The 21,354-nt window shown below is 28.3% G+C and overlaps 1 protein-coding gene across 1 annotated transcript; it reads left to right on the forward strand.

The window, feature by feature from the left end:
- Positions 1-6,157: 6,157 nt before the first annotated feature.
- LOC129985162 (uncharacterized) lies at positions 6,158-16,334 on the forward strand. The gene is made up of 5 exons (XM_056095088.1): positions 6,158-6,231; positions 9,067-9,218; positions 9,748-9,903; positions 14,981-15,107; positions 16,263-16,334. Exons 1-5 carry the CDS (start codon positions 6,199-6,201, stop codon positions 16,302-16,304), a joined length of 510 nt encoding a protein of 169 aa, XP_055951063.1. The 5' UTR covers positions 6,158-6,198; the 3' UTR covers positions 16,305-16,334.
- The last annotated feature ends 5,020 nt before the right edge of the window (positions 16,335-21,354 follow it).

Raw genomic sequence — 21,354 nt, forward strand, 5'->3', positions numbered from 1 at the left:
TAAATCCGAATATCAAATATATATATATATATATATCCACACGTGAGTAAAAATTTCAAGAAAAATAAAATATAAGGAATTTTTTTATATTTCCTTTTACAATGATAAATTTGATTAATCCAAATTTAACCTTTATATGCATTATCTCACACCAGATTTTAGAACAGTTTCCATCAATTAAATTATAAGGATATTTTTCCTATGATATTCTGTGACAATTAATTTGATGCGTTTTAATTTGGCGTTCATACACACCCATAGACTAAATTTGAGCAACTGTTTCAAAATAGATAAAAAGCAAGTGCTTTTCCCTTAATATTGCTTTCTGTAATAATGGAATTCCTGTTACTTTCAGATGTGCCGGATAATTATAGAAACTATCCAGATGTATGAGGCCGTAACTATCATAGCATTCACAAGAACAGAATAAAAGTTTGGCTCAAGGTATTTTTGAAATATTGCTTCAAAAATCGTATGAAAAACAACAATTAAACTCTAAAAGTTACGGTTACAGTGACAAAATGTCAAAGTTTCAATTGGAAACACCAACTTTTTCTAATTGGAATGAGCTCTTCATAACAAAGATCAATAAATAGCATTGGAACGGTACCTGCAGCACGGAGTTCACCCGTGCTAGACAGACTAAGAAGAAAAGGGAAAACAACTATGGTGTGTCTACCAGAGACTTAAAATTCAACAGATTTCTTTCGGCATGGCACCTGCTTTGGTACAAAGCACCATCATGCCTCATGCATTGGGGTTGAAGTAGGTCAAGTAGAAAATGTGTGAAACACAATAAAATGTTTTGGTCTCTATTGCTTCTCTGCTGTTATCGGTTGTTTTTTCTTTTCTTCTTAATCTGTCTACCGCTACTGCTTTTTTGTGCAACAAGTTTCGCTCCAACGCTATTTATTGTTTTTTGCTATGAAATATTCCTTTCAATAAAAAAAAAAGTTCGTGTTGTCATTACAAAATTTCGAAATTTTGTCACTATAATCTTAACTGTGAAAGTTTAATTGTTGTTTTTGATACGATTCTTGGACGCATACCTCAAAATACCTTGAATCAAAATTTTATTCCTTTCCTGCAAGCGGTGTGATAGTTACGGTCTCATATATGAGGATTTTTTATAATCATCCGTTATAATAGGTCGTTTATCTGCCATTAGAAACTCCCAGAGAAAAAGAAAACAATTGAAACGAAGAGAATTCGTTCCTCTACGTGGAAAAAGGCATCTCCAAGCATCCCAAAAGGAGAAGAAAGCGAAGAAATACCAGAACAGACAACGGTTGAAAATACACCGGATGGTGAATTTACCGGTTGCCAGTGGAGGTAAATGTTTTTAAAAATTTAATCATTAAGGGTAGCTCAATTTTGGCTGAAATTTTCCATTTTCCAAAAAAATCTACATATAATTTAGAGATAGAAATCCAATGCACAAAAATTCTTATTGATGTTCATTGTCAGAAAATATTGTTTCATATCCAATCAAAATCGCATTATTTTGACAAAAGCGAAGTTTTTTAGAAAGTTTAACAAATGGTACAAATACATAAACTGAATCTTTTATTAAATCATTAATGATCTTATTCCTTTCTTTCATATTGTCATATATCTCATAATTCCAAAGCCCATCCTTATATAGAATTATGAGTAAAAGTGAGATCTATTGAGAACTTTTCTGGAGATATTTATAGCTTTTATTATTTCCATCGGCATTTTCGACGTTGCTTTTCAATCCGCACCTTCTTTTTATTCATTTGTGAGAATTAGTAAATGTAAATGTGTTTCAAATATCCTATCTATAAGATAATAACAGACAGCCATGATAAAAAGTTGTTGTTTCTTATGGCACTTGACATGGATAAGCCCGCTGTTACGAAAACAGCGATTTTAAGCCGGTGGGGGAGCGCCTCTTGTTTTTATAGTAGCGCCAACTAGGGCCAAGAGTACGACTTTGCTACTCACGCATCACTCATTCGCTTACACAACCCCTTTTTACAGGAGGGCACATTCACACATCTCACAGATAGAACAACGGAAGAACAAGCCTGCCCAAACCGGGACTCGAACCCAGGACGCCCAGATCACGAAGTATACGCGCTAACGATAAAAACGATCAAACCTATGGTTACAGAAAAATACACTCACTATTTATTATTATCTTTTTATTTTCTCGTATAAGTAATATAGAGAAAGTATAGTAATCTTCAAAAAGTTCGAACTCGAGAATATGCCGAATCTCCTCGTTCCAGACCAGCCTAAGTTCAAAAACACATTTTTTGGAAAATGTTCGTCTGTCTATCTGTGACAATGATAACCTGAAAACGCTTTGAACTAGACGGATGAAATCTGGTATACAATCTTTACAAAATGTGTAGATATTTTTCAAATTTTCAGCAAAATGCACCCAGAGAAAAGGGGTTTGCCCGCCTGTTCGAATATAATTTACGATAATTACAAAACAAAGAGCTAGATAAATAAAATTCGATACACAGAGTTAAAATCTACAGTAACTTTGAATTCTGATAACTTTGATAACACACAATGGATAACCTTGAAATTTTGAGCCAAACCTAACAAGAGATGGATCGCCTATCGGTATATACTTCCAGAAACATGTAAATTTGATAGCTCAACGACGCAATAATTTTGCAATAAATCAAATTTGGCATGGGATTTCGTGACTATTAGTGTAGCTTTGTATTAAATATTTATTTCAATAGGGAAAAACTTGTCTAAAACACAAATTCGAATTACGAATACTATAAACCGCATGATAGGGATTAATCGCCAAAGATTACATGATAATTTCAGTAAGAATGCTGAATTCGCGCCAAAGGTTAATATTTCATAACTATTGTACGCCAATGCCAAGTAAGATGTTCTCTTGGTTAGCTCAGTTATTAAAAAGTATGTGAGAAAGTTTTAAGGAGACCATCCCCCCTGGTTTGACATTTCAAATTACTTCTTCATGTGGGTTTCATATACGAGCCGTTTTAAAGTTCCTTTTACTTTCTATGAATGCGTCCATAAAAATAATAACTTTAGATTTAACTAAATTTAATCAGAGAAAAAAGGATATGTCGTCCTTGATTTTAACTGGCAATTTGAGCTGTTGTGTACTAATTAAAATGTTCATTGTTTGAATTCAAGTTATTTGAATGTACGAAGCAACGACTACAATATCTAAAAAAAAAGTTTGGCTAAAAAAATTTCTAAATTAAAATTAGTTTCATATATTAAGAATTATCTTAATTATATGTTACTGAAGATCAACTTATAAATGGTAAATGAGATGATAAATGTACCATACCATTTTATTTATCATTACTTGTAAGCAGTAGTCAAGGTAGAAGGATACCATATTATCAATACATATTTTATTATTATTATAGAAAAACTATTTCTGGGAGTGAAATTCCTTTTACAATTGTCTTTCATAGATGGCAGCACGATAAAAGGATAAATATTTGAAGGAATTCTCATCTTAAGAGTTCGTTGCATGATTATCAGTTTTCTTATGTACAGATATATGAATAAATTATCTATCTGATTTATTCCTTTTATTTTCAGCTTACTTCTATAAATTCAAAAGTATTATAAATTTTTAAAGATTGGCTTGTCGTTAAATGAAAGAAATGAGAAAAATAAAAATGTAAAATTCACCGTTTCTTCAACCAGTTCTTATAATATATTTATAACTAACTCTTCAGGCTTATCGATAAAAAAAATATGTTCTATATTTAATTTCAAAAGTAAAATAAATTTATGCTACAGTAATGTATCATAAACGTATAACAGTCATCCTTATTTGTCGTGCGGCTTTACCAAGATATTATAGATTTTACAAACAAAATAATATAAAACTACTTCGATTACTTGAATCTAAAACTGGATGCTAAGATCCAAGAAGAAAGCAAGATGAGTTAATTTTTGTGAAGAGTTATAATATTATTTTGATAATACAAAATTCTACTTATTATCATAGTTTTTACAAACACTAACGTATGCATAAATGTTAATAAATGCAAAAGTCCGAGAAAAATAATACGAGACCCAGAAAATAAAAATAAAATAATTGATTCGAATTTGATATAAAAAAATTATTTCTTTTAATTGCTAAAAATTGAAATATTTAACTGTACATTGAGTTACTCGAAATGAGATAGATTATACTAAATATTTTATTTTTGATCTTTCATTCATTTTATATTAATAAATATAGGAGAGATTTGGAATATGCAGTAAAAGGAGGTACTTGCATGTGGGCTCAGAAGTTTGAAAAAATGGTGGAAAAAATGCAGCCATTTCAAAGCAGTGAAATAGCCGAAAATGAGATGAAAAAATCGCTTGAAGATCTGAATGGAAAATCCTGGTAAAGGAACTATTCCCACAATTACACTTGCATTGAACGAGGTCTCAAAATAAATAGCTGCTTTAAAAATATTATAAATGCTTTCTTACAGCAGTTTAAATGATTTTTTAAAAATTCTAGTTCTATAACATGCACAACAATGCGATATTATTAGATACACTATTAATTTTCAAATAAGTATACTTATAAAATGTTCCAAATCATGTGAAAGATGTTGCCCATGTAAGTATTGTAATACAAATTTTCAAATCAAATGATAATTACTGTATGAGTATACTGAGAAAGATGCCTAAAGAGCATTCAGGTGTTTAATATTCTGACATTTTTAATAACAGATAGTGTAACGAATTCCAGTGTCAAAGAAGTAGGTGGCGCTGTATGTATTCACAATCATTTGTATATATTCCATACTCTTTTTTAATTTCTAGTATGCGTAGTATAGAGAAAGTACAGTAATCGACAAAAAAATTCAAACCCAAGATTTTGACGAATCTCCTCATTTTAGACCTCTCTGAAACAAACTTTTAGAAAAGGTCTGTCTGTCCGTATACGACAAAGGTAACTCAAAAACGCTTTGAACTAGACGGTTGAAATTTGGTATACGGTCTTTACAACGAATTTGCAGATTTCTATCAAATTTTAAATAAATTCTTCTCAGAAGTCCGTCTGTCCGACTTATGAATATAAGTTGAGTCGATAATTAAAGAAAGGATAGAGCTAGATAGATGAAATTCGGTACACATATTTAACATCTGTATTGTAGACACCCGTCAAATTTTGAGCCGAGCCCAAAACCTGGTAGGCTGTCTGTTGATCTGCAATTTCAGATACACAAATACATTTTGTCACAAACATAAGACATAGTTTGAGACAAAACAGAAACATGTTAATGAGATAATTTACAAAAACAATGATTAAATATATCAAATGTGGTACAGGATTTTATGATTACATGTGTGGTTTCGTGTCAAATTTTGAGAAAAATGTGTCTAAAACACAAATTCGATTTTTGGATACTATTAACGCATGGCAAGGATTAAACGTCAAATAACTCGCCTAGAAAGACTAGATAGATTCAGTAAAAATGCTAAATTCGTTCCAAAAGTTAATATTTCGTAACTATTGAACGTCAATGCCATTTAAGGAGTTCTCTGGCATGACAAATTTATTAGATAGTATGCGAGAAAGTTTTTGGGAGACCATTCACGCTGGTTGTACGTTGATTAATTCTTTCAATATCTTGGACAATAAATATGTATGCTTGAGAGAGCTGGCGTTTATTCTTCACTATCAGTAACATAATACGTAGGGTAGCTGTAAAAACTCTTTATAACTAGTTTGATTTATTGTCTATTGATAATAAAGAAACCAGAAAAATTAGTAAAAAATATAATATCCTTAAATATATCCTTTATTATGAATTTTGTAGTATATCCTTTTTTATAAATTTTCAGTCAATTTTAGTCAATAAAGGCAATTTTAAAAATATATTATAGAAAATAAGTGTCCCTGTTGGAAATTTTTATAAGCTGAAAATATATTTAGACATTTTTGATAAAGAAAAATTATTTAGAATCTTTTTTTTCTAAATTTCTGATAGAACTTAGATTCGCCCTTTTATTTCATAATGGAATCGCCCTTGAAACCTTTTTCTATCTAGGAAATCAAAAGAAGAAGCCATGAGTTTGGTGATTCGGCTTGCAAAACACCATCCTGAAACAGTATATGACCACATTCCAAAAATCATCGTGGCTCTGTGTAACGAAGTCAAAAATTTCCGTCAATCGGTAGCCGGAAAAGCTGTGTTGACCTTAGGATACATGTATGAATACTTGGGCAAGAAGTTGGAAAGTGTGAGTTTTATTTTATCATTTGTTAAAATAAGGTTAAGTGCCTCTTCTGAATTTCTTTTTAAGAAAAACGCATTTGGTATAACTTCGGAAAATTACTTTAAACACTTTACATCTGAATATAAATGAAAAAGTATTGATATTGAAATCAAACATTTGTTATGAAAACTATTAATATACGCTATATCCTTCTGGCTATTATTTCGTAGAAAAAAAATATTTTGATGGAAATATTTTTATTCTAATCATTTTATTTTTATTTTTTGTTTTGCTCTGTTTAATTTTGTCAAACTCTCTAATCATTATCTGGTTACGTTTAACATTAGTTCACGGGCTATATTCTGTTTTTATTGGAAGTTTCGGAGCACTTTTAAGAGTTTTTCTTCAATTTTCTTTTTAATTCTCTTTTTCTATATCCGATGAATAAGAGCTCAATTTCCACGAAGCAATCTGCACTGATTATTAAACTCCAAATCATTTTATAGCAAAACTATTCTACGAAATATTAATGTTACTATTTCTACGAAATAGTTACTATTAAAGCTATGAATTTAACTCTGTAAAATCAATTCAATGTAACTTCAGTTTCTGTAAAAGTATAGTCGAATCTCAAAGTCATTGAACCAAAATCCATCAAATATATGCCATAAATTTATCGAAAAGAAATCCGTAATACATTTTTCCCTTTTAGCTTTTACACAGTGGTTTTGTAAAGTGGAGTAAAGAGAAGTGGCAACGATTACCTGCAAGCCAGTTATATTTTTTTTAACGTTTGATCTATGTTTTTAAAGTTTAAGCGTCAAACAATAAGCTAGGGAGAGGCAAAAAATAAGTTTTTTTCTACAGGTGCCCTTTTTCTAAGACATGGAAACCTATTGACTCAAGAGGAAGTTAAAAAAATGAAATGATACTCTGGTGGAATTCAAATAATGCTCGTATGCTATCAATGTTGATCACTAAATGAAACATGTATGTAATATAAAGCATGGAAAATATTAATTTTTCTCATTATCTGATTGAAATGAGTCAAATAAATTTAATAAAAAGCTTAGCTAAAGTAAAAGGTTGCATATAAGTTTACTAAAAAATTACAAGCTAAGGTAAACACTATTCTTCCACCTAACAAGGATAAATCTGTCGTTTTTCTTTAAATTAGAAACCTTTACTATTGTGCTGCCATCTATTAGTTATAAATTGTATTAAAATTTAAAATGTAGCTAAATTTTATTAAATACATATAGAAGCTGTCAACATAAAAATGCTATTTTTCTTTGCCGAAACGGAATAAAATATAAAGTTTTGGATTTATATCAGTAAATATAAGACTATGCAATCACAAAGAATGACCTAATCCATTAATAATTATTTGATTATTAGCATGTGCGACTGCGTTCAGGATGAATTTTTCGAAAAACAATCGAAAATAATTATATTTTTGAATATTTACCTGAAAAAGTTTGAAAAAAACATCCTGAAATTAAAATATATGAGTTAATGTAAATGTTTGTTTACAATGTTTAAAAAAAAAATAAAATACAATGTTTAAAAAAAATAGAAATGTTTTTTAAAAAATAGAAAAAATATTTTTTAGACTAAAAATAAGTATTAAGCAGAAATCTTCTAAATTAGAGATTCTCGAATGATTTGCTTAAAATATATTAAGATATATATTTTATAATTCCTAAGCTAAAAAAATAAGCTATATTTCTATCCATTCTTTTAATATTGGAGTTCGGCTGATAAATAATCCGAAATTTTCATTGTTTTCACATTATGAAGAATTAAAAATATATAAAACGTTTCTAAATCAATAGATTATTTATTATCTAGTTCAGAAACTGCAGAACATATTGAAAAATTATTATACCATATTTGAACAAAAATGATGCATCATATTTTAATTTATGAGGTTTTTTAATAGGAATATTCTATCAAAGATTAGAATTTGAGAAATTAGCATTTAAAAATATAAAATAGCATTAAGACATATACAAATGTAAATATAAAAATTATTGTAACTTCCCAAAAAATAGACTTGGAAATAAAACTGGTTCATAAAACAAAACTTGTTCAAACATTAAGAAGATTAAATTTTAAAAAATGCATATTTTCGCAAAAAAAAAAAAAATCGACTTTTTAACGAAGTTACCTATTTTAATTTAGCGATATTTAAAGAACATGATTATGTTGCATCGTGAAAGCTTCATGTGGAAGTAAACGTTTTCTATGTTGTACATATAGACACTTCACGACCCAAGGCAGTGGGTTTATAAGTACCCTCTTTTAATAAAATGGTCACTTTAGTTTCATATTTCAACACATTCTTAAAATATTCATGAATTATTTTAAGTTAATCTTCTTTTATTTTAATAGCTTTTGAAAAATGTATTTGTTTTTTATCTATTATGACTCTATGATTGCTTGTATTTTGTTGCTCTCTACAAGTTGTGTTTTGCATACAATTTATCCGTGTTTGCTACCTTTGTTTCGTAACTGATTTTTGTAAAATAAAATGTCCTGACATGTTATTAAAATCCTTGAACTTTTCACCATTCACCCAACATCAGGTAAAATTTTCCATTACAATATTTTGACTTAGAAGTTTTTTAAAAAGTCCTGAGAAATTACTTTTGAAGGTATTATGTTCAATGTAATAAATATTTTTTTTTCATTTTCCTATTTATTTCCCACAAAGTTTCTCTATCAAATGAGAAAATTAGAAGTTTTCAAGAAGCCTTTATATAAACAATAATGACATAAGTTTTTGTTCTTTTTTATTATTTTTCGCGTTTTCTTCCGATGTTATTCATAAAATTAAACTCTAACATATATTTTCAGAAGCTAAGACTAGCAGTAGGAGCTTTATTGGCTAAGTCAGGAAACCGAACGCTTGCTGCTTACTTCCGACTAGTCATCAAAAGTTTGTTCAAGATTGTGAATTCCACTTCTCCTCAGAAAGTAGCCCTAGCTTTCATACAAGAAGGTGGGAAGTAAGTTCTCTTTCTATTTTCTTTCATAGGTAGGGGAGATATTGTAATCTACCCAAAGGTTTTAATGCATTTACTTGAATGTAAAAAGCATAGGATAAATACACTGTTATCGTTTGATTGCCGAAAAGTTACATTCAATGAATGTTAAAGTACTTGAGAAATTATATGAAGATGTTGAGATGATTTTGGCTGACAAAAGATTGAAGCAAAAGAAAGGTGGTTTATGGTGTCCAGGGATATTGAAGAGAGGATAAGCACAATTATTAATAGATAAGTCCGATGTCCACCTATTTGATATTTTTGACAGTTTTCGAGCTCGCAAAAAAATTTTTTTATGGATTTTTACAGGATAAAAATATTTATTAATTTCCAAATGTGCTGAAAACTGATGCAACCACAACACGAATTAAGCGCAAAATTAAAATGAAACCTTTGATAGTTTGACATGTGTGCTTCAGTTTTATTTGTATTTCTTTTGCGTTTTCAAGTATCATTAATTTATATATTATATTTTTACTTATTTTTCTAGACATCCAAATAAAGCCTCCAGAGAGACAGCAGCACAGTTCCTAGCTCTCTTAACTGTCTCTTTGGGCCCCAGTAACAGTCTAGCCAGTCACATTTTAGCTGGTCCCATGATCAAGTGTGCAGCTCAGTTTGTTTTCGATTGCTCTGCTCTTACGAGGTAAAAGCTGAGTCTTGAAGTTAACTTCTCTTTTATGAATCAATGGGTAGTGGTCGCTCTGAAGTTTTCCCTCATACTTTCTAGCAAATGAACTTTTATATTATTAATTGCATACTGTTGGCGAAAAATAAATACGATAAAATTTATTAGCGTCTTTGACGATTAATCGCTAAGATATAGTTAATACACAGATATCTGAAAACCGAATGTGCATTTCGAAAGCCTTTAAATACAAAAAAAAAAGAACTGCAACTGAAGTCATAAATTCACATATCATCTTTCGTATATTTAAAATTAATTTATCTTTACGATTTATTGCTGTTGTTTATAATGGCACTTGCCATGGACAAGCTCTCTGACTTCGTCAGCGATTTTAAGCCAAGGAAGCGTCTCTTGGTTTAGTAGCGCCAACTAGGGTCAAGAGTACGTCTAAGTTACTCACGCATCACATTCGCTTGCACAACCCCTTTCTACAGGGGGGGGGTACATTCACACATCTCACAGATAGAACAGATGAAGAACAACCATGCCCGAACCGGGACTCGAACCCAGGACGCCCTGATCAAGGGGAAGTTTGATCACTACCCCTATGCCTGGACGCCGGCCCTTTACGATTTAAAGTAATCATGTAAAAGAACAGACCAATAGACAATCAACCCTCGATAGATTTAATTCTAAATTTAAGACATATTTACACTATAGGTTTAAACATGTGCATACATCCATATTTTGTTAACAAATATTATCCATGTAGCTTCTCTGTTTCATAATTATTGTATTACCTTACATTTGGACAGGAAAAAACAAGCTTTCACAGAGAGGATTTCGTTTAAAGTTTGATAGAATTGAAATTTGATGTAATGACATTATACCAAATTTCATCGATGTAGCTTTTAGTTATTGTGTTCATAAATATAAATATTTTTCGGATTCAGGGAGTTCTGAAACGATCGAAAATACCAATTTTTGAGATTAGAAAAAGAACTCGAATTTGGTAATATTTTTTGACAAATACAATGCTTTTTCTTCGTATACATCATATAAAAGACAATAAAAGCAATATTTTTGCATCTTCATTATAGAATACTTTATCATGAGGACAGTACATTGAGGAAGATATAATATCCCGTGACTTCACAGTCCATAAGTGCGCATGTTAAATCTCTTGCATGCCATGTAAACAATAGATGAAATCGAATCGAAAATTGATGTGACCAACTTCTTATAAATACCTTGAGTAAGATTAATATTATAAGATATAAGATTATTATTGAGTATTATTATAAGTAGGCCATTGTGATATCGCTTCCATCAACAATAATAATTAAATTTAATTTTAATAATTTAAAAATTATTTAAGTTACCTTATATATTTATTTTCCACCACATGCGTCTGGACCTTATTTATGAAGTCATATAAATATTAAAATGGCATGAAACTAGCTGCGTAGTCAAATATTTTATTGCATGTTACTCATGCAATGCTGCAACTCTTTCTTTTTCCTCATGCACTGTAGACTCCAGTATTAAATTGATTTACGTATATTATGTAGATACGTTAACTGAGAATTAATTTTATTAGAGCATGCACAAAATAAATTAAAGAACAGCAAATGCAATCATTCATTATAAATGAAATTCTTAATAATATTTAATACTAAATGCCAAATAGTATACATGTTTATAGATTTTACAAACAGTTGATTGAAATAAAATCAGAAAGCAAAATTATCTACTACATTAAGAAAGAATATCAAAATGTAAATAAATACTATATTTATTGATTGTTAAAAGTGAAAGGAAAGCCAGATTAAGTATTTAATGGAACAATGAAAGCAGTAATATTTTCATAGCATCAAAGAAAAGTATTATAGCAAATTAAACATAAAATATTTGTTAAGTAGTTAAGATAAGAGAAATAATTGTATCACAAATCATGTCATTAGAAAGGCAATTTTTCAAAATTTAAAATGTTGGAAAAATTCTTTTTGTGTAAGAAAATTTTCAGTTATGATAAAAAAAAAAAAAAAAAAAAAAAACCCTCCAAACTCCTCACTTATATTTTGAATAATCAGATATCACCAATAAATTTTAATTAATTAATATCAATTCTTGTAAAAGTTCGCCAAAACCTCTCCGAGATGTGTATTTTCATATATCAAAGTATATTTTTATTAAGTAATTTTAGATCAAACTACTTACCTAATAGAATGATAAAACATACACGCAGATATTCATTCTGCTTTATTATTTGTAGAGCTTATATATATAGCTTATACTTATAGCAAATATACTAAAACCTTAGTTATTTTGATATTTAAAAGCCCTTAATAAAAGATTTGTTATGGCGTAGAACAATAACCTAGATCGTTGAAAAACATACAAATTCGTTCCCTGAACAAAATTATTAAGCCGAACATCAAGATGGCAATTTCCGTCTATCGTATGTCATTTAAGAAGTAAAGAATCTAAGAAAGATTGCAAAATATTGTGGCAATCTGGAACATATACCGTAGAAATAATGTTCTGAATGATTGCATCATCTTTCTGTAATTTTTCTGTTTCAGAAGTCAACAAGGATTATATCATTAATAACAGTAGAAAAGATAAGAATATTAAATGAATAGAACTGAAGAATCATAATGAGAAACCTGAATGATATTGCAAGTGAAAATGTTACAGATAATTTATTTACTCCAATTGGAAAGAGAACTAATCAATGAATAATATTATTATTACTTTTTAATTACGAATTTATTTTATATAATCTTGAATTTTTCCTGTAAATTTCCTTTAGTTTTATTTAAAAAAATTACTTTAAAAAAATTTCACATTCATTCAAAAGCTGTAATTTTACCAGTTTTTGAAAATTAGTTTATTAACAAAAGTTATTTTACTTTTTCGTCAATTACTCTTTTACTTTCTATTAAATTTTGAGAGAAATATATTCAGTGGAAGTTTGCACATCTTGTAGTCTTAGTAAAAGTTAACAAGATAATTACAAAAAGAATTAAATGAACATAATTTGATGCACATATTTAGCATCTAAAATATAAATATGTATCAAATATTAAATCAAAATATGGCATGACGTTGATTGCCTTTCGGCCTGTACTTTCATAAATATGTTGACGCAATAACTCGGAAAAACAAAGACATGAAAATATAAAATTTAATGGTCGATTTTGTAACTACAAAGACTTAAAAAAAATGTAGAATTTGACATGCGATTTTAGATCTGTGTCAAATATTGGTTTTAACTGGCGTTCGAACCACATTTTAAGTTTTCTGATTTTTGTTCATTACCTGCCTCCCAGCCGGAAACAATCGTCAATGATCGCACTCTAATAGGTTGTATTATAACTTTTCTTTACCAATGAGATAATAATTAATTTCCAAGTTAATGTATTAGGTTGTGGTTGGGTTAATAATACCCAAGAACATGTATTAGAGAGTATGCGAGAACGTTTCGTAGAGACCATTTCCGGAAGTTCGATTCATTGAAGTAAATTGGGGTAGTGAATGAACTATAACTTATTATACAAGCAAGCCATTGTCAACTAAAAGTTAGTGTTCTGATGTCTAAATAGGAACATTTTCATATAATTCTGCATTTGCATCTCCTCTTATTTGATATAACTTCATAATGGGTTAGTTTCAACCAACTGACAAGATACGGTTTGCTAATAGATTCTATCTGGCAGCTGCAAAATAAAATGGCATAAATTTTTTTTTATTTATCTCTGAGATGTAATATTTTTACTAAAAAAGCTATATGTAAAAAAAAGTTTAGAAATTCAGTCACAAATTCCTTCATCGTAATTTTCATGCATTGTTAAATAACAACGTTTAGTGCTTATTAAATTTTATGATAAATTACTTTAACCTTGCTATGTTTTTCTGTCCAATCCTGTTGAATTTTGTCCCAATAAAAAGATTGTATATCTCTTGTATAGCCAATAATAACAGATATTTTTACAACTGTATCTGAGAATCAAGATTTGCAATTTATTCCCCAGTAGATTTGTCATGAAAAATTCAAAATACAGAAGAATATATAACATCAAATTTATTTGTTTTAAATCGATTATATACCTAAACGAAATACGATTCTTTTTTTTCTCAGATTTAATTTTCACTTATAATACATTACTTGGTGATGAAGGCTGGGATGTTAAAACCTGAAGTTACATGTATAAATGGAAAACTATATATCTAAATGGAAATATTTAAAGTAAAAATGTATAGATATCAAAATGTTCTATATAATAAATTATAAAACTTAATGAAAAGCTCAATTAGATCAAGAGTAAATTTTAAAAAAAGATTGCTATAGTCGATGATATCATTGTAGCTCTTTCCGAAAAAAGTGGTGAAAATTAAATGTGAAAAAAATCTTTCTTTGTTGCTGCTAAATCTCGAATAACTTAAGGGCATCAAATTAGACCTTCGGTAAATAAATTCATGAATAATTCATTAATAATAAATTCATGTTTTAATAAGTAAAAAAAAAAACGTTTAGCTTCAATTTTTTTTAAATAATTAACTATTATAGTACAATTTAAAATCACAGAACATTTCGTAATTAGGATCTTTTACTTTTGTCGAATTCTTATCAATAAAAATGTACATATAGGTATTTTTCTATCACCTTGATTTTTAAACAAAGATAAATTCCTCGGAAATTAATTCACATTTTGATTGGAAATGTTTACATGTTACTCTCTTAATTCGACAATCCCCATGCACGAACCATATAAGAACTGCAACTACGTATAATATGATGAAGATATCGTAATATATATTATTGGTTGTTTTAAGTTATAAGTGGCATAATTTTTTTTAATTAAAATTTTTTAAAAAGGCAATTTTTTCCTTGTGTATTTCAGTCCATGGAATTGCCATCCTAAGACTAGAATTTCATAAAAAAAACTTTTAATCACTAGTATAATTTTAATGCAAACTGCTTTTCAACAGTTACTTGATTTAATACTGAATTTTAAAATGCATCAAGGATTTTTAGGTGACTCTGTTATTAAGTTTAAATCATACGCATGTCCTCTTTTTTGTTTGACAGACACTGTGGAAAACGTATGTTTCAAGTTCTAATGAGCAATCCGAACTTCGAAAAACTGAAAGAGCATCATTTGGATATTAACACGGCTCAAAATTTAACAAAAGTACTGGAGCAAATCGAAACTAAAGTAAGTAAAATCATAGTATTGTCCAAGATGATTCTTATCCAAAATGAAAGAATTAAGTATATTTGTGTTGGTTCTGCATCAAATATAAATTTGTTTTCTATGTTATAAGAATCTAAAATAAAATTTTATTATTAGTAAAGTCGAGCGTCTGTGTGTTGGCGCTCTACAAGACCAACCGTTTGACCTAGAGTTACCAAATTTTGCACATATATACCTAGGAGCATGGGAATATGGGTCTGGGTCAACTTCAATTAGATTTTATTAAAAATTAAGAGAAATTATGTCATTCTTTTCCAACAACTCCTGAAAATGTTATAATACAAAAAAAAATTATTTCATCTTAAAATTTAAAACCTACCTTTTTATTATACCAATTTGTTTGTTGTATAAATTTTTTTCTAGGTTTAATTATCTTCTTTTAATTATAAGAATATTTTCCAAAAAAAAAAGGACACAAAGAGACATAAGAATTCTGAACGAAAATTAAGCGTATTATGAATGATAATGCAAAATTATAACAATTCTGGACGAATAACAAAGTTATTGATGAAAAATCAATATTAATATAAAAATTATGAAACGTGCAAATTCAGAAAATTATACTTTACATTATTGTAAAATTTCTTGTGAAATTTTAGGTATTAGATATCAAAAACTACGATATACTCCTCCGTATTAATAAAGTAAAAGTGTATCATTGATATGTATTTTGAAATTTGACAATAACGTACAGAAAATTCTGTATTTTTCGCACATTTATAGATTTGTACGTTTGTATATTTATTCAACTTTTAACGCGTTTTTTAAATTTAATTTTTTTTATAAATGTGTTATTATTTTATCATATCGTTAATACTTATTTTGCGTATCATTGATATTTATTTTGCAATTTAACAATAATGTACGAAGAATAAAGAATTTTCTGTACACTTGAAGATTTGTACGTTTTTATATTTATTCAATTACATGTTTGTTAAATTTGAAATTTTTTTATAAATACTCGTATTAGTATTATTTGTTTCTTCAGATATTGATTTTACTTACAATAAGTGAGTGATTTCTGTGACGATCGAAATGGAACGACTCATCCAATTTTATATTATAATTATTTGACAATATTTTCATTCCTTTTAAAATTTGTTTTCATTTTTTCAGGGTGTCAGTGAAGAAGTTTTGCCCATCAAGATAATCAAATAAATCAAATCATTCCTATATTGAATCCTGACTCTAATATCTAGATAATTTTCAGTGAACAGCAAATACAAATATGTTTTTTATGTACATAATATCACCACTTCTCAACTTTTTGTATTCAGCCCTTCATACGGAATTTATAAATGGTTAGAAAAAGAAATGTTCTCAGCATTTTACTATTCTTTTATGTGCATCTATTCAGTATCTTGTGCATTTAATTTCTTTTTTGTGTTTGACTTCATTTTCAAAACAATTTTTCTTTGTTAATATCAAAATTACATTTCATAAATATGTTTTGTACCAAATGAAATATAACATAAAATAATCAACTAATCTAGTGATTTTCAATAAAATATGATCAAATAATTGTAGCAATGGCTTTTCTTTCCATTTTTAAAAATTATATCATGAACCAATAATCAATATTTTAATATCAAAAAGCTTACAAGATCGTACTTGCACGACTCTTTGACCAGAATGACCTTTGGTAAAAGGATTTTTTGCACCACTAGATTTCAAATACCTCCATTTTTATCTTGTAAATAAACAAGTTCTACAATAATTAAAAAAATGATCCATATCTTATAAATAAATCATCTGTCATCCTCTTGTAAAATGAAAAAGAAAAAAAAACACATCCCGCTTGAGAGTGAATTGTCAAACCAAGGTAAAAATATAAAGAAAATCGTTCCAATGAGCATACAGTAAGAGAAATCCGAAACCTTAAATAATGGCAAAAGACGATTTATTCCTCGAAATACAGACAACGTGATGTACACAAAAAATAAAACTTGCAAAAATGAAAAAAAAATAAAAGCAAATATCAAATCGCTAATTAAATATCATCAACAGAATAAAAGTGATCAACGCACCACTTCACAATGCACTAACATTCTGCAGAAAGAACATTCAGTCAGGGCATGGAATTTTCCATGAAAAATCTTATATTTTTTCGTCTTCATTTCTTTCGCCAATTTTTTTTCCTCTGTCAGTTATTATCTGGCATCTATTCAATATCCGTTACGAAATCTGTAATATCATTTCTACAATGATATTTAGGGATTGCAATATCGGACCAAAAGTTCAATACCGGTATTCGGTATTTTTTAAATCTTAATACCGGGATACCGGTTTTAATACCGGTAGTAGAAATTTTAGAAAAAGAAAGAAAACACAGGTGTTTATTTGTTTTATTTGCCAGTTCTGTTAGAGAGTGTAAATATCACAAAAAATAATTTGTAACTTATAAATTATAACAATATATAATCACAAAAAAGTAAAGAAACATCTTATTTATTTAAATCACAAAAAAGTGTAAATATCACTATTCAGTCTGGGGTACTATTACAACTTTTTGAAATGCCATCTTAAACATAATGCATCAATTGTACTGTCATTAAGCCTGAAAAGTAATTTTGTGTAAAAATTACCAGCTGTTGAAAACGCTCTTTCGGCATCTACGCTAGTTGGTGGTACTGTTAGCAATGCTCAATATACTTTTTCCAAGTATAATAAAAAAATCTAAAAATCCCTCATCTTCAAATAAATCGATTTCTCGTCGGATGGTTTTGGATATAGCTGATTTTTGTATTGTATTTCGGTTCGTTGAAATTTTTTTATTTATCGCTAATTCTAATTTTTGTTCAAGAGACAATTCCTTTTCACTATCGACAGTAGTGATATCATAATCTTCGATAATTGAACGGAACTCTTCTGAATGTTGATAAGGTTGTGGGTAAAAAATGTTAAGAAAATTTACTCTAAACTTAATCAGATTTGAATTGGTTATTTTCTTTTCTTCTTTTTCATTTTTAAAATCATTATAATTATGTAAATACCGTAAGACATTTTCTATTTCGGTATGCCTTTCTTCTGTGCGATTTTTCAATGTAATATATAATTCTTCAGATTGTGATGTGTGCTGTTCTTTCAGTGACTGCAACATGAAATTTATTCTTGCATTAGCTGTTAATAAATTAGAATCTCTCCGACACAATGCCTCAATAGTCAGTTTTATTGGAAGTAGAGCTGATATAGTTCTGGATATTAAGTCGAAATCACTATCTGAAAAATTAATTTACTGGTTTAAGTCCATTATTGCTTTTTGGATTGGACTTCTCAGTTTCAAAAATCGTTCCATCATTAGGAGTAAACTATTCCAACGTGTTTTAGAATCTAATATTAACATATATTCTGTTTTATTTTCAGTTAGTATATATTTTAGTAAAATATCCTTTTTATAGGGGAACGTTTAAATATCTTAACAATTTTTTGAACTTTATAAATTATAGGAAGCAATTCTTGATAGGTTAATATTCATCCTCATTAGCAATATCTTCTTCAACAATTACATTGTCATTATCTTCATTGCCAATATCACTCTCACTCTTGAGAGTGATATTGGCAATGAAGGATTTCTCAAGTTGAAATCCGAAATTTCTATATCCATAGTATTTGGATTCTTCTGTTCTTTATTTTTTTTGGTATAATACATCTATTACTCCTAATTGAATTCCATGTGCATAGCATAACTGTTGATTTGTACCAATCAACTTTCCAACTTCTTTCATAATTGTTGCTCCACCAGTCGTTAAGGATACAATATTTTCTTTCAGGGATAATCCATGTTTCGTTAATTTAGATTTAAGCAATTAATTAAGCCGTTAATTAGCTAATTAATTTCTCCCGTTATGGAGACATAAAAACAAAAACGCATACTATTTTGCTATGTTCGCGATACCTGAACATATAGTGGAGAAATTTAAAAAAATTCTAATAAAAACCGAAAAACCAGTATTATTAGAACTTGTGAATACCGGTATTACAAAATTGTACACATGGCTCAAAATACCGGTATTCGGTATCCCGGTATACCAATCCCTAATGATATTGTATGATATTATGTACTACTTCGGTAAATTTCAAAGGCTCAATTTATTATTTAAGTACTTAAAATATAGCAAAACTTTAAAAAAACACTCCTTCAACCATAACGACAGGTACGATTTTTCTAATTTTTATTTTATTTATTTCACTATATTTTATGCATAGGACTTGGATTATTCATCAATAATCGTCTGCTCCCTACTATCCCCCATTTTTTTTAGATAAATCTAAAAATCAGTTCATCGCATATCCTCTATCGGAAAAACATTGACAATTCCCCATTTAGAATTATTATAACGATTTCAACAAATTTTATTTCATATAAAAATTCACAATTCCTTTGCCAGCATAGATAGCCAGAATACCTCAAGTTTTCTTTGGTAGAACAATTTTATGTTAATCTTTCTTTTGTTGTAATAAAATGTGATTCATCAGTTATTTTATATGATTAAATTGATACTAGTTAAAGGGCGATCAAATCACTGGTCGCCAAAGTCGGCTTGCTTCTTGTATTATTTAATTGTTTTTTTACAAATATTTATCAATATTTTCCTCGGTTTTAAAATTTTAATATTTGTACATTCAATTACGATTAAAAATTATTAGTTGTGTTACTCTTTGAATATTAAATCTTAAAAATTTTTGAATATTTGAAAAATAATACAAATTGTAAATATTTGTAACTGTTTTTATTGTTTGTTCATTATTTCTGTATTTTTTGCCTTTTAAAATATAAATTGAAAGATATATAGATGTATTCCTATCCTCTTATAAGCTAAATATATTAAATTGTTCTAAATTTTTTCTAACTTATGTATTTCATATAGTAAGTTCCATATTAATATCAAAGTATAACTAATAATATCGCTGCAACATCATTTATATCACACTCCCTAAAAGTGATACTATAAAAAAGAATATTAAATATTTATTCAGCATGCTGCGTTGACCAGCTCTGTAATTTGTTTATTTACAATTATTACAATTTCTATCAGTCGCAACATTTTTGATTAACAATTCAAAATGCATCATAAATGGTAAGTCACTTATCAGAACCAAAACAAGTTAATAAATCTTATGAAATACACGTCATAAAGCTTTATGTAGAAATAAGCGATTAATTATTGCTTTTTCCATAATCAATTTATATAAAATTATTCAAATTAATGCGATTGTGATGTCAAACAAAGATCTCTTCCCAATTCGTCGTTACAAAAAAAAATTCTAAAATCTTCTAAATGCATTTTAGAAATAATTCATTAAATAAAAAAAATGCAATGAATGCATTATAATTACGTATAGCTTTTTGCTGCCATTTATTTTAAACTTGAAAATAGCAGTTCATTTATAATTTAATAACATTACATGAATACCATCAAATTTATTTACAATAGCATTAGTAGCAATTGGTTATTTACAAAATTAGTGCATTAAAAAGAAACAACATTATAAAACGCATTTTGCTATCCTGTTCACCTGCAATACTCAACTTAATCTAGTGATCTAATCTAGTGACTAGTTAATTATCAATAAACTAAAGATGAATTATTTCATTATTAGTAGTCTGTTCACAATAATAAGTTGTATAATTCGGTGCCACAAATTTCCTTTCAGACCCGAATAAAGAATAGTTAGCATGCAATCCACAAATCAAATATTTGGCAATTGTATAACAGCTTTCAGCTAATGAATCCTCCAAAAAATATGATATATATTGAAGACAGTATGTGAATTTTTCTATTAAATTATGAAAAAGAAGTAAAATAGAGAAAAACAAATTTTAATATATCAATAAAAACTTACCAATGTTGGAAACAGCAGTAAATCCACATCATTAAAAAATGTTAAAGTAGATGTTCCATTTATCACTTAAATGTAATGAAAAATAATTTAACTAATTGAATTAGTTAATAAATTGTTTAATTACATTTCTCAAAGGAAAGGAAATTTTAGTTAGTCTATCCGAAGTGGCTAATAAACTACCACACGTCAACTTAGTTGCAAATAATGACATTGAAAGGAATATTTTCAAAGATTATTTTATCTAGAAATTTGGGCTCCTTTATTATTAAAGGCCTTAAAATGTGATTCTTCACAAGATACTTGGTACAAAAACGGTATTAAAGGGTATTGCCAAAAGAAATTTTAGTTTAATTCCCTAAAATGG

The sequence above is a fragment of the Argiope bruennichi genome, chromosome 9 (genome assembly GCF_947563725.1).
Source record: "Argiope bruennichi chromosome 9, qqArgBrue1.1, whole genome shotgun sequence".
Taxonomy (NCBI): domain Eukaryota; kingdom Metazoa; phylum Arthropoda; class Arachnida; order Araneae; family Araneidae; genus Argiope; species Argiope bruennichi.

Excerpts from the sequence above, each read along its gene's own strand:
- LOC129985162 (XM_056095088.1), top strand. The coding sequence starts at position 6,199 with ATGTATGAATACTTGGGCAAGAAGTTGGAAAGT. Across the intron at positions 9,219-9,747 it reads TTCATACAAGAAGGTGGGAA|ACATCCAAATAAAGCCTCCA; the intron begins GTAAGTTCTCTT and ends TTATTTTTCTAG. Across the intron at positions 9,904-14,980 it reads GATTGCTCTGCTCTTACGAG|ACACTGTGGAAAACGTATGT; the intron begins GTAAAAGCTGAG and ends TTTGTTTGACAG.